At 50.8% G+C, this 14,048-nt stretch overlaps 1 protein-coding gene across 1 annotated transcript; it reads left to right on the plus strand.

Moving 5' to 3' along the window:
* The first annotated feature begins 959 nt into the window (after positions 1-959).
* IL10RB (interleukin 10 receptor subunit beta) lies at positions 960-12,677 on the plus strand. Its single transcript, XM_030961650.1, has 7 exons — positions 960-1,082; positions 3,056-3,179; positions 4,589-4,758; positions 6,966-7,153; positions 9,219-9,369; positions 9,620-9,777; positions 11,721-12,677. The coding sequence occupies exons 1-7, from the start codon at positions 1,034-1,036 to the stop codon at positions 11,889-11,891; spliced, it is 1,011 nt and encodes a 336-aa protein (XP_030817510.1). The 5' UTR covers positions 960-1,033; the 3' UTR covers positions 11,892-12,677.
* Positions 12,678-14,048: the final 1,371 nt, after the last annotated feature.

Below are 14,048 nucleotides of genomic sequence, written 5' to 3' on the forward strand. Positions count from 1 at the left end.
CTTTATCTCTGTCACTGGATTTTTTGTGAAACCCGTTCTGCTGGCTGGATACTGTATTTGTGCAGAGAGCACTGATCAAGTGGAATAATGGGGGCAGAGGCAGGAGCACTCAGCTGACAAAAGAATGGATTGAGGCATTAATACACTTCTTGAATTTATTTTTGTATCATTTTTGTACCATTGCTGATTCATATTAAAATATTTTTATGACATTTAAAACCCAAATGAGCCATTTAAAAGCGGTGTGAGCAGCCCTGTTGTGTGAGGGGAAACAGGCCCAATGTGTGAGGGGTGTTAGGCAAATTAATCCACAAACACCAGACGTTTATGTCCAAAAAGGAAACAGAGGCATCCTTTTACTTTATTTGAATAAAGAGAGAGGCCATGGGGCATTCCCCTGGCATCTCTCAGGTTTTTGGAGGACACAGCCTCCTTTTTATCCCAATTTCCCGGCTGCATTTCCCTTCTCTTTTTCCCCATTGGCTGAGCCACTTGAGAGGTACAGACTTCCCAAAACAGCTGATACCCGAGATTTCCCTCTAATCTATAACCCTCCCTTTTCATTTTCAATTCTTAAGGAATTTAGGGGGTTTTCTTCCCTATTGTTTCTTTCATCTTTCAACGTCTAATTTCATTTATCAGCAAACCTAAAGTTTATTTGTAAAAGCAAAAATCTTTTTCCATTCATCGCTCAGTGGAATCCTTCCCATTGTTTCTTTTATCTCCCAGTGCTGGTTTTATCCACCAGCAGACCCAGAGCTGGTTTGGAAAGACAAATCTGCTGTTTCTCTGAGGGAGAACCCTCAGGCCCGGGGCCGCCGCCGTGCCCGCAGCCCGGCCCTCCCTGTGGGGAAGCGGGGAAGGTTCCTTCGGCGTGCCGGGGCTCCGGGTGCCCGCCCTGCCCTGAGGTGGAAGCGGAAGGTTCGGGGTGCCGGGGCCCGCCCTGAGGTGGAAGCGGAAGGTTCGGGGTGCCGGGGCCGCCCCGCTCCCGCTGCCATGGCGCGGCCGCCCCGCCGGGGCTGAGGGAGCTGCCATGGCCGCCGCGCTGCGGGCCGCGCTCTGCAGCGGGTTCCTGCTCCTCGGTGAGTCTGCCGGGGAGGGACGGAGGGACGGAGTGAGTTCCCGGTGCCGCCTGGCCTCGGTGGGAGCGGCGGCGGTGCCTGGGGCGGCGGTGCCTCCGCGCTGCCCCGAGCCCGGCGCGGCTCCGCGGGGGCTGTGAGGGACCGAGCGGCCCCGGGAGTGCCCTGTGGGGACAGCGGGGACAGCGGGACCAGCTTGCCCGGCCACCGAGGGCGTTATTGGCTCTGTGCTGGGAAGCGGGGCCGGTCCTGCCGGGAGCGGCACGCTGCAAATCCCGGCGAAACCGCGGCCCCACAGCCGCGTGTCACTGTCTGTAGAGCGGCCAGCCGGGGAACACGGACAGGAGCAGAGGGAACGGCCTCAGGCTGGGCCAGGGCAGGCTCAGCTGGGACAGCAGCAGCAATTTGCCCATGGAAAGGGAGCTCAGGCCTTGGCAGGGGCTGCCCAGGGAGCTTTGCAGTGCCCATCCCTGCAGGTGTGCCCTGGAGGTGGCACTGAGTGCTCTGGGCTGGGGACAAGGTGCCCATGGGGCACAGCTGGCACTGCATGGGCTGGCAGGGCTGAGCACAAATCTGAAAGCCCAGAAATATTTCCTGATCTCTTTGGATCCACGATGCCCAAAGAAGCAATTTACCTGGAGGCTCCTCAGGCAGGCAGCACTGTGAGGGAAGGGAGCCTGGCAAGGAAATGTGATTTTTCCTGGGAATTCGCATGCCTGCCTCAGACCTCATCCTCAGAGCAGGGACAGCTCCCCAAGAGAAACGAGAGGGACTTTGGACAAGGGGTGGAATGCCAGGATAATAAAGGGGAATGGCTGCCAGTGCCAGAGGGCAGGGCTGGATGGGATCTTGGCAATGAGGAATTGTTCCCTGGCAGGGTGGGCAGGCCCTGGCACAGGGTGCCCAGAGCAGCTGGGGCTGCCCCTGGATCCCTGGCAGTGCCCAAGGCCAGGCTGGGCACTGGGGACACTGGGAGGTGTCCCTGCCATGGCAGGGGTGGCACTGGGTGGATTATGGTCCCTCCCATCCCACGCCAGTGAGTGATTTGAACTTCTGTATACGTGATGTGCACTGTGATTTATTTGTTGGGTGCAGGGGTAACACTGTAGGAGCAACCTGAAACAGATTTTGTTTAAGGCAGGTTCAGATTTCAAACTCTTGCCTGCCAGAGGGGGTGACTGACACAGGAATGTCATTCCTTTGTGCATCAGCTGGGGACACAGCTCAGGGATGATTATGGGCTGCTGGGGTGACACAGGGTGAGCTTGAAGTCTCTTCCAGCCCCGATGATTCTGTGAAGCACAGACATGGAAAATGTGTTATTTATCTGAGAGTGTCTCATCAGGTGTGCCTCCTGTGACATTTAAGCACTGCTCTGTTCTGGCAGGGTTTGTTTGCATTGCTCATTTGTGGGGCAGTAATGGGCTGGAATCTTTGCTATTTTGGTCTCCTACAATTATGTAAGAATAATTAAGTCATAACAGAAATGGGCTTTTCATTGATATTTACACTAGTTTGGAGTTTCTTTGATTCAGTTCCAAGAAAGGAGAACAGCTGGGGTTTTGTCACTCATGAATAATGCTGGTTAATTACATGTAATAGCTCTCTTAGCTTCAGAGGTGCTGAAGTTTATCAATCCCCACACCCTTGTTATTCCCACAGTGCTGCTGGAGCACTGCTTAGAAAAATTGGGGTTTGACAATCTCAGGGAGAGTTCGTGCCCCGAGTGCTGGGCAGCACCAGCTCAGTCATGCCCCAGAAATGTTGGTGTCACAAGCACTTACTGGAAGTCACTGGTGCCAGTAATTTGTTTTGTTGCATAAGGAGGCAGGAGAGGCATCAGGATTTAAATTTAATTAAACTGGGCTCTGTTTTTGAATAAGCACCCGAGGCAAGGCAGAGGCTGCATTTAAATTTTGGATGAGTGACAAGTGCTGGAGCAAACACTGAAATGTTGGTTCTGATTCCTCCCACAGTTTCTGGAATGGTCCCAGAGCCCCGGAATGTGAGAATTACTTCAGTCAATCTTCACAGCACCTTGCAGTGGGATGCACCAAGGTTCCCCCGAGGAAACCTCACCTACACTGTCCAGTCCAAGAGGTGGGGCTGGCCTGGGCTGGGCTGGCTTTCACTCACACCCTGCAGCTCTGTGTGCTTGGGATCTGTGTCCTCTGCAGAGCACACTCTGTCCCTTTATTTCAGGGACTTTGCTGTCCCAGGAGCTGTCCCTTTTTTTCAGCTTGTGAGAGGCTTCTCTGCTGAGCTGGAGGACAGGGCAGAGGAGTTTCCTGGGCATTCACACCCAAGGCAGCTTTGTCCTGTTTGGTTTGGAACCACAAACACATTCTAACACTGGCAGTTATTGGCTCTGTGTGTGGTTCTTCTCTTCTGTGATTGAAGAGACCTGGTTGTGCTGAGTGTTTGCCCTTCCCTGATCTCCCATCCCATCCCGTCCCGTCCCATCCCATCCCATCCCCCATCCCATCCCATCCCATCCCATCCACACCTCCCACTGTGCCAGGTGCTCCCAGCCCCAGTGTCCAGCCTGGCCTTGGGCACTGCCAGGGATCCAGGGGCAGCCCCAGCTGCTCTGGGCACCCTGTGCCAGGGCCTGCCCACCCTGCCAGGGAACAATTCCTCATTGCCAAGATCCCATCCAGCCCTGCCCTCTGGCACTGGCAGCCGTTCCCTGGCTCCTGGACTCTCTGCCCATATAAAAATTCTCCCTTTTCTTTAGAAGCCCCTCCAGGCACTGGAAGGAGCTCTAAGCTTTGCCCAGAGCCTTCTGTTCATGCTGAGTTGAGAGAAGATTTTTCTGGGTTCTGTAGCCATGTTCCCTTGATCAGTACATTTCTGGGCAGGCTTTTGATGCGAAGCAGAAAGAACAAAAGATATTAAATATCATCCATTAAATCCTGTATTGATCAAGGCCAGGTTGGACTCTGGGGCTGGGAGCAGCCTGGGACAGTGGGAGGTGTCCCTGCTGTGGCAGGGGTGGCACTGGGTGGGATTTGGGGTCCTTCCCAGCCCACACCCTCTGTGGTTCTGTTCCATAAGCAGCGCCTGGTCCCTTCCCAGCCCCGTTTTCCTCGTGTGCAAATCCTGGGGACAGCTCTGAGCAGAGTCCCAGTGAGACAGCAGTGCCCTGCCCTGGCACTGGCTGAGTGTTTGCTGCTTCTCTGAACTCTGCCTGGTGAGTGCAGCCTTGGGACCCTGCCAGGAAATGGGCACTTTTTACAGAGTTAGAATTTTGGTCAGGAAAAGGGCATTTTTTACAGAGTTAGAATTTTGGTCAGGAAAAGGGCATTTTTTACAGAGTTAGAATTTTAATCCCTAGGTTTATAATGACTTATGGATGGGTGTAAAATCCCTAGTGCGAGTCTTACACACACTGGGTACGTTTTTATGTCCACAAGTGCTAACTGCTTGCATTAACAGCTCTGCTGCCTTAAAGCCATTTAGCCAGTTGTAATTAGCCATCTCTTACACATTGTTTCTGTTCCCCGCAGCATCTACTACCCTGGGGACACCTTTGAGACGCTGGGGACAGAGCTGAGGCTGCCCTGGTGTGACGTGTCCTCGCTGTCACCCTACGGCAGCTACATGCTGCGCCTGCGGGCCGAGGCAGGAGAGCTGCACTCCTCCTGGGTCACCCTCACCTTCAAGCCCATGGATGACAGTGAGCCTTCCCTGTTCTTCCCAAAAATACTGCCTGCTCTGGGAGAGAGGATAAAGAGTATTTTATCATTTCATTACGTTGTGCCAGTTCTTGGCTGCTTTTTTGTACCTCTGTGGAGGTCGGCATTGAAGGCACTCGAGATGGTGTTTCAGGCTTAGGTGTTTGTTTTTTCTTATCTGTGTTACAGTCTCACAGCAGTGAGTTCTGCAGTATTTCACTAACAAGGTACAAGATGGCTCACTGTCTTTCTCTATGAGGTCTTTTAAGGCTAAACTACTCAATTAAGAAATGACACCTAAAGTATTGTCACTTTTAACCCAGTAACTGATCACTCAAAGTCCTCAATGCAGACTTTTCTGTCCAATTACACAAAACCACCCAAACCCATGGAGAAGAAGGAGCAGCCTCCACCCTAAAACCTCCATCTTGCTTTCTCTCTATTCCTGTATTCTAAACCCTTAAACTCTGAGTTTCCCCCACTGTGATATCACACACTTCTATTCAAACTCCACACCCACAATCCCAGTCCTGCCATTCCATTCTGGAAGCTTCTCCAGGCCCTCAGGTCAATGCAGTGTTCTCTGGCAGCACAGAACGTCTGGAATTCTCAGCACCCAGGGCTCCAACAACACTGAACTATAAAATCTTATTTGTAGCACTGACAGAAAGCACAGTAGGTTCACTGTCATTGATTACCTCTTTGGAGGAGATTTTCAAACAAAGCATAATTTTCTTTTAAAATAAGGAACATTTCTATTGTCTATTTTATCATTAATTACATAACTAAATACATTTAATTACATTGAACTATAAAATCTTAGTTGTAACACTGGCAGAAAGCAGAGTAGGTTCACTGTCATAGTATTGATCACCTCTTTAGAGGAGATTTTCAAACAAACATAATTTCCTTTTAAAATAAGGCACATTTTTATTTTCTATTTTATCATTTAATTACATTTTATCATTAATTACATAATTAAATACATTTAATTACCTTGAAATATAAAATCTTAGTTATAACACTGACAGAAAGCAGAGTAGGTTCACTGTCATAGTACTGATAACCTCTGGAGAAGATTTTCAAAAAAAGTATTATTTTCTTTTAAAAAGAGGAACATTTCTATTGTCTATTTTATAATTAATTACATAATTAAATACATTTAATTACCTTGAACTATAAAATCTTAGTTGCAACACTGGCAGAAAGCACAGTAGCTTCACTGTTATAGTATTGATCATTTTCTCTTAAAATAAGGAACATTTCTATTTTCCAGACAGGGAGAAGTTGTCTTCAAGGAGCCAGACTTCCTGTATACCTAAATAAATTCAGTTACTTCCTTATTCATTGCTTTGCCAGACAAAAAGTTTAATTTCTATTTTTTCTTACTTCAAAAAAAACCCACTCTCACATAAAAAGGTTAATTTTCAGCCAAGGAATCTTGATTGCACAAGGCAGAAATAATTCAAATGTTTTCATTTTTCAAGCTGACCATGATCAAAACCCACATAACCCCCAATAAATCACTTTTCTAGAGGGTCTGCTCAGGACAGACAGATGTTGTGGCAGTTTGGCCCAGAAGGAGAAGTGAGTGATAGCCATGGAAATGTCCTTCCTCTCCTGCAGTCACCACAGCTGGCAAAAGGGAACTGAGTTCATTTAGAGGGTGTGGGAATGGGGCTTGCTTTGGTACCTGGTGTTTAGCTGCAAAAACAAAATCAATTTCCAGAGCAGTTCCGTGAGGAAAGCATTAATTAATGCCTGACCCAGGAAAAAGAAATTACTTCTTTCTAATGCATGATTTAAAAGGTGACTTTTGGGCTGTGTGAGAATGCCCAGCTGAATTCCTTCTCTTCTCTTCTCTTCTCTTCTCTTCTCTTCTCTTCTCTTCTCTTCTCTTCTCTTCTCTTCTTCTCTTCTCTTCTCTTCTCTTCTCTTCTCTTCCTTCTCTTCTCTTCTCTTCTCTTCTCTCTTCTCTTCTCTCTTCTCTCTTCTCCCCTCCCTCTCCTCTCCCTCCCCCCCCCCCCCCCCCCTCCCCTCCCTCCTCTCCTCTCCTCTCCTCTCCTCTCCTCTCCTCTCCTCTCCTCTCCTCTCCTCTCCTCCCCTCTCCTCTCCCTCCTCCCTCTCCTCTCCTCTCCTCTCCTCTCCTCTCCTCCCTCTCCTCCTCCCCTCCTCTCCTCTCCTCTCCTCTCCTCTCCTCTCTCCCCAGCCTCCATCGGTGCCCCCGAGGTTCGGCTGCGCCCGGAGCAGGGGGCGCTGCACGTGGATCTCTCGGGGCCCTTTGCGGAGCTCGGCCAGGACCGGTGGCCCCTGCGGCTCTACTACGGCTCCTGGAGCTACAGGATCCTCTACTGGAGGAAGGGCAGCACGGACACAGACCCGGCCTCTGCTTCCCGGGTATTGTGACTCCCTGATCTGCATCTGTGCTTTTCCTGGAAAACGCCATCCTAGGAGTGTCCTGGGAGCTCCTGGAGGGTCTGGCACGGGTTACAGAGCTCTGGAGCCAGGCTGGGAGAGCTGGGGGAGCTCACCTGGAGAGGAGAAGCTGCAGGGAGAGCTCAGAGCCCCTGGCAGGGCCTGAAGGGGCTCCAGGAGAGCTGCAGAGGGACTGGGGACAAGGCCTGCAGGGACAGCACCCAGGGCATGGCTGCCAGTGCCAGAGGGCAGGGCTGGATGGTTGGCAATGAGGAATTGTTCCCTGGCAGGGTGGGCAGGCCCTGGCACAGGGTGCCCAGAGCAGCTGGGGCTGCCCCTGCATCCCTGGCAGTGCCCAAGGCCAGGCTGGACACTGGGGACAGTGGGAGGTGTCCCTGCCATGGCAGGGGTGGCACTGGGTGGGATTTAGGGTCTCTCCATCCCAACCCACTCTGGGATTCTGTGATTCTAAGAGTAAAAATGGATCTCTCCTAATTAAAATTAATCAAGTCTGTTCTCTACAGCTAGGACTGAGTAAATGCAGGAGCTGTGTAATTACACAGCAGCATGGACAGAATTTTCTCTTTCCATAGTTATCAATAACTCTGTGTTTTTCCCCCCTCAGTGGGACTTTGGGTTTTTTACCCCCAAAAATATCTACAATGGATAAGGCTTTTATTCCCTGTGGCCCCCTGCAGCTCTGCAGTTTGTATCCGCTGCAGTTCCTTTTCTCCCTCTCAGGGCCAGCCTCTTCCACAGGCAGTTCTGCTCCTCCATACACAGTGCATGGAGAAAGATCATTAATAATGTATTAATTAGAGCATTTTGGCCTCTGTTTCAGGCAAACAGAAAGTGTCTGACCAGCAGCCCCCAGTCCCAGTTAATAAGTGCTTTGTCCATCTGTGCAGTTTTACAGAATGGACTCCACCAGGTGTAATTCTGATTTCTGTCTGTTACCTGCTCAGTGCTTTGCCACTTCCAGAAATCAGGGGCCCTCGTTTCCCACCCTGGTTTCCACTCCCAGGCTCCTGAGGGATGAGGTGTTCCTGGCCCTGGGATGCACTCAGTGCATTCACCAGAGGAACAGGGCTGCACCTGGAGTCTGTGCCTGCAGCACTTCCAGCTGCAATCTGGAACATTCCCCTGGGATCCCAGAGGCAGCAGGCAGAGCCTGGGGAGCTCCACGGGTGATTTGTGAGCTGGGTGCTTGCTCCAGGATTGAAAGCTGCCTGGAGAGTCTCCTGTTGCTGCTGAGGGGTGCTCTGCAGTTACAGGGACATAACTGATCCTGAACAGCAAATTCATCTGTTCAGCCAACTCACAGCTCCCAGAAATATTTTCTTTCTTTCATTTTTTTTGGTTTTGCCTAGATGACAGGTCACAGAATCACAGAATTGGCTGGTTGGAAGAGCCCTCAGTTCCAGCCATTAACCCAGCAGCCCATGTTCACCACTACCCCATGTCCCCAAGTGCCACACTTACACATTTTTAACACTTCCAGGGGTGGGAGCTGCACCATTTCTCTGGGCAGCCTATTCCAGGGCTTGACAGCTTTTTCACTGAAGGAATTTTTCCTGTCCCTAATCTAAAACTCCCCTGGAGTTTTAAAAATGTTTAAAAATGTTTCCTAATCTAAAACTCCCCTGGCACAACCTGAGGCCTTTTCCTCTTGTGTTGTTGCTCCATCCCACTTGCTGCATCTGCAGCTGGATGGTGTTTGTGTGTAGCTGTGCTCCAAGCTGATCTCATTTGGTTGGGTGACAGTTTCTGGCTGCCAGCAGATCTCATTTATCATCCCTCATTAGCCTGAAACTTCGTTAGTGCTGCTGGAAACAGCCCAAAGGGCAGTGGTGTGGATGGCTGTACAGTAAGTAATTGTAATTGTAATTCAGTCCAGTTGTAATTTAATTGTAATTGCAATTCCTTGGTTGTTCCTTAGCTGATCCCACAGCTGAGTCACTGATCTGCCAGCTTCCCTTTGCTGTGTTTGTGTGTTTGCAGGCAGCTGATCTCCCAGCTTCCCTTTGCTGTGTTTGTGTGTTTGCAGGTGGCTCAGGTGGACACCAGGCACAGCTCAGAGATCCTGGCCCAGCTGGAGCCATGGACAGTTTACTGTGTCCGAGTGCAGGCGCTGATTCCCGAGTGGAACAAGACAGGGCAGCTGAGCAGGGAGCTCTGTGAGCAGACAACCCACAATGGTAACCTGGCAGCTGGGGATCCTGGAATCACCTGGGATGGCTGGGAGGGACCTCACAGCCCAGCAGGGCCACCCCTGCCATGGCAGGGACACGTCCCACTGTCCCAGGCTGCTCCCAGCCCCAGTGTCCAGCCTGGCCTTGGGCACTGCCAGGGATCCAGGGACATTCCATGGAGAAAGTGATAATTTAAAAATAATCATTTGCAGTGAATAATGACAGTTTTAATTGTTTTTCCCCTTGTCTCTGGCAGGTGTAACCCCTGTGTGGATCATTATGACTGTTCTGGTGGGGTCCATGCTGGTCGTGGGCACAGCTGTCACCGTTTGTTTCTTCTCCAGTTTTTATCTGTACAGACTCATCAAACATGTTTTCTGCCCTTCCTACCTTTTCCCAGAACACTTGAAAGAGGTTTGTTTCCTGCCTAACCCGTGAAAATCAGACTTTCCAGCAGAGCCACTGGTTTTTTCAAGGCTCTCAGTGCCAAAACATTTAGGGCTTCTTTTATTTTGCCTCCTTTCACTGGCACCTAATGGTCAGTGGTCTGTAGTTTGTAATTACCAGCTTTTTCTGGCTCAGAAACAGGATGGGTTTGTTGATTTTGAAGTGAGAGAGTACCAGGTGTCAACTTGAGTTCCTCATTTGGCCAATGAGCAACAGAAATCTCTGTCTCTCCTGCCTCCTTTTAGACTTAAACCAGCTCCTTTTTTCTCCTGCAGCAAAGTCCTGTCACGAGTGTAATCACGAGTTTTAACTCCAGGAAAGTGCCTGAGGAAGGAACCTGGGCTGGATCAGCTGTACCAGAGCAGACTGGGCTGTGGAAGGTGTCCCTGGCCATGGCAGGATGGGAAGAGCTTTGGGGCTCCATCCAACCCAGACCATTCTGGGAATCTGTGATTCTATGGAGTCTGAAAATTTCAGCTGAAAGGAGAGCAGTACCAGCAGCCAGTGCTGATGGGGACCCACTGCCCCTGTCACACAGCCAGAGGACAGAGAGGCTGCAGCAGAGTCCCTCCCCAGAAACAAGGATGTACAAAACACCCCTGCCCCTCCTGTGCTCTCCTGAGTCCCTGCAGTTCCTCTGGGGCTTTCATTCTCACTCAGTCAGAGCTCAGCACCCCCAGGTTTGCAGCTGACTTTGGCTCCTGCTTTAGGTTGAACACGTGCTCAGCACCAGGAGTGTCATGGAATCACAGAATCCCAGCTGGGTTGGGATGGGAGGGACCTCAAATCCCACCCAGTCCCACCCCTGCCATGGCAGGGACACCTCCCACTGTCCCCAGTGTCCAGCCTGGCCTTGGGCACTGCCAGGGATGCAGGGGCAGCCCCAGCTGCTCTGGGCACCCTGTGCCAGGGCCTGCCCACCCTGCCAGGGAACAATTCCTCATTGCCAAGATCCCATCCAGCCCTGCCCTCTGGCACTGGCAGCCATGCCCTGGCTCCGGTCCCTGCATCCCTTGATTTGCAGATCCTGGAGCTCAGCAGCACCACACCCACACAGGATGTGCTCGAGGTTCCTTTGCTCCAGGTGCCTCTAAGGACAGGGAGAGCTCTGGGCTGGTGCCATCCCAGGAATCAAAGGGCAGCTGTGCCCCCCCAGAATGTGCTTTGGCCAAGGCAGTGCTTTCACTAGGGATGTTTCAGTTGCAGGTTTGGGCCACAACATTCCCAATCCCAGTTTGGTGGAAAAGGGTCTGACAGTGAGGATATTTGTGCTGATTTTTGTATCTGCAGTGCCCAGCACTCCTGACAGCAGCTGGTTTCTCATTCCAAATTCAGTTCAGAATTGTTTCATCTGAGGGCACTGGGGCGAGCAGAGGGATGGAGCAGCTCTGTGAGGAAAGGCTGGGAGAGCTGGGATTGCCCAGCCTGGGGAAGGAAAGGCTCTGGGGTGGCCTCATGGTGGCCTTGCAGGGCCTGAAGAGCTCCAGGAGAGCTGCAGAGGGACTGCAGACAAGGCCTGGAGGGACAGGAGCCAGGGAATGGCTGCCGGTGCCAGAAGGGAGGGTTCTTGACAGATCTCTCTTCCCCTACAGCCCAGTTACCATTTGGTGCTTGTTCCCAATCAAAACTTTAATTTTTTTCAAGTTTCTACCCCAAAAAGTCTCCGAGCCCTGGGGTTATTCTTGAGAGGCACTTCCTTCTTGCTCCCAGGCCTGGAACAGGATTTTAGGGAGGATGTGACGCTGTTGGCCCTGTGGGACTTGTAAGGCCTGAGAAAGTCACTTGGTGTGTGCAGCACAATCCCAATGTTGTTTAATAACCCCAGTGTTGTTTAATAACCCCAGTGTTCCTGAGCAAACAGGATGGGGCAGCTGCAGAGACCTAATGCTCACTTCCTCTTTGTTTCCCAGTTTCTGAGCAAACCCCCTGGTGCTCCACAGCCTTTCCCTCCCCGAGAAGAGCTCCTGGTTTGTGACAAGCTGACAGTGATTTCAGAGCAATCCCAAAGCCTCCCTGAAGGGGCTGGAGATGGGCCCAGCAGGACACCAGAGCTCCCTCAGCACTCTGCTCAAGGAGACTGACTCAGGAGTGGGAGCAGCCTCAGGAAAAGCCCAAATATCCTCCTCGTTCTTCCTTGGAAAAGGAGAAGCAAATGGACTTTTGGGTTTATCTCATTGCTGTTTTCCAGCAGGAAAAACCCACAGGCAAACACGGGGTCACAGACTTTTGACAGAATCATTTTATTTTTTCAGGTACAAGAAACTTGGCTCTAAAGGAGGAATTAAATGATCCATAACTTTTGCTACTGCTGGTTGTGGCTCTCTGAGCGGTTGTAGCAATTCAGGCACTGATTATGACACTAAAAAGGAAATGTCATATTTATATATAATACTAATTAATTTAACTTTGATGAACTATTTATTGCAAAAACTAATCAGAATGTTTATAAAAGAAAATAGTATTTTGTAAGGAAAGACCTGGTTTATTTTTAAGAAAAGATCTGTTTATTTGTTTTCTAATGAGAAATGATGTGTTTTTAAGGATATTCCCATTGGGATCATCTTTCTATGGAATTTATTCTTCCCTGATACAAAGTTGTGAAGTTTTGAGGGTGGGATGAACTGATGTCTGTGGGAAACTTGGCAGCTGAAGTGGGAGTTAAATGAGGTTTATTTTAATTATCTGCTGATGTGTATTCTTAATTTGAGAAATCTGGGGAACTGTGACTTCCTGCTCCAAAGCCAGCCTCACCTGCACAGCTGGGTAAAGGCTGGACCCAGCACTGGGGCAGAAGTGGGACCTTGGCACTGGGTTTGTGTCACTGCATCAAAGTGAGAGTGAGAAATTAAATTCTGTCACCAAAGGAACCGTCCAGGAGTGAAGTTGTGTCTCAGCCTGATGTGGGAATTGCACGGTTCTGGGGCTGATGTTTGTTATTGATGGGTAAATATCTCCTTTTTGGCAGTAGTTGCAGGAAGAAATCAGGAATTGATTCCATCAGTTTTCATCTCCCAGCTCTCCTCAGAGGAGGCTCAGGGGGACCTTCCCAGTGTCCCCAAGTCCCTGCCAGGAGGGCACAGCCGGGGGGGTCGGGCTCTGCTCCCAGGGCACAGGGACAGGAGCAGAGGGAACGGCCTCAGGCTGGGCCAGGGCAGGCTCAGCTGGGCCAGCAGCAGCAATTTGCCCATGGAAAGGGAGCTCAGGCCTTGGCAGGGGCTGCCCAGGGAGCTTTGCAGTGCCCATCCCTGCAGGTATGCCCTGGAGGTGGCACTGAGTGCTCTGGGCTGGGGACAAGGTGCCCACGGGGCACAGCTGGCACTCCATGGGCTGGCAGGGCTGTGCCAGCCCCAGGGATTTGGGGATTCTGTAGAATCTGTACCTGGTTTTTCTGCACTTTTTAATTTTGGTCACATTCTGCTTTCATGGGGAATATGGAATTTACTGAATTGATTTTTTTTCCAAGGTATTTTGTTTCATTGGTGCCTTTCTGCACCTGTCCCCAAGGCTGCTCTGGGTATGCTGATCCTGGGTCTGGATCACCACTCCAAGGAACCAGTCCAGCTCCCTCTGTGTTCCCTGGCCCTCCTCCCACAGCTTCTTTCTATATTTTCTTTTCCCCTTTTTTCCCCTTTTATTTTGGCTTTTAGAGGGCAAAATGCCCAGTGCACATGGAGCTGAGGGGGGGCTGGAGATCCCTGCCCCTCCCTCAGTGCTCCTGGAGCTGCTTTCCCCTCTCCAGCAGCTGCTTTGCTCAGGACAGTGAGTTCCTGTCAGTGGCTGCAGTCCAGGTGGTTCCAAGGCTCTGCTGAGGGCTGATAAGGCAGAGATAAGGCTGTGCCAATGCAGTGCAGGCTCACTGCTGAGGCACGCCAGGGCACAGCAGGGATGTCCCAGTGTCTGCAAGGACATCATGGCCAGAGCAGCTGGGGCTGCCCCTGGATCTGGGGCAGTGCCCAAGGCCAGGTTGGATGGGACTGGGAGCAGCCCTGCCCCACAGCCTTGGACACTTCCAGGATTTAGGGGCTGCTAAAATCAACCCAGATGTGGTTTTCAGGCTGCCATGTGTGATGGTGTTCACAGGGGTCTTAGGATGAGGGAAGAGACGAGGATCTGACTCCATGTTTCAGAAGGCTTGATTTATTATTTTATGATATATATTATATTAAAACTATACTAAAAGAATAGAAGAAAGGATTTCATCAGAAGGTGTCCTGGGTTGACTATATGATGCTTTTATC

This window comes from Camarhynchus parvulus, chromosome 1, assembly GCF_901933205.1.
Source record: "Camarhynchus parvulus chromosome 1, STF_HiC, whole genome shotgun sequence".
In the NCBI taxonomy this organism is placed as follows: Eukaryota; Metazoa; Chordata; class Aves; order Passeriformes; family Thraupidae; genus Camarhynchus; species Camarhynchus parvulus.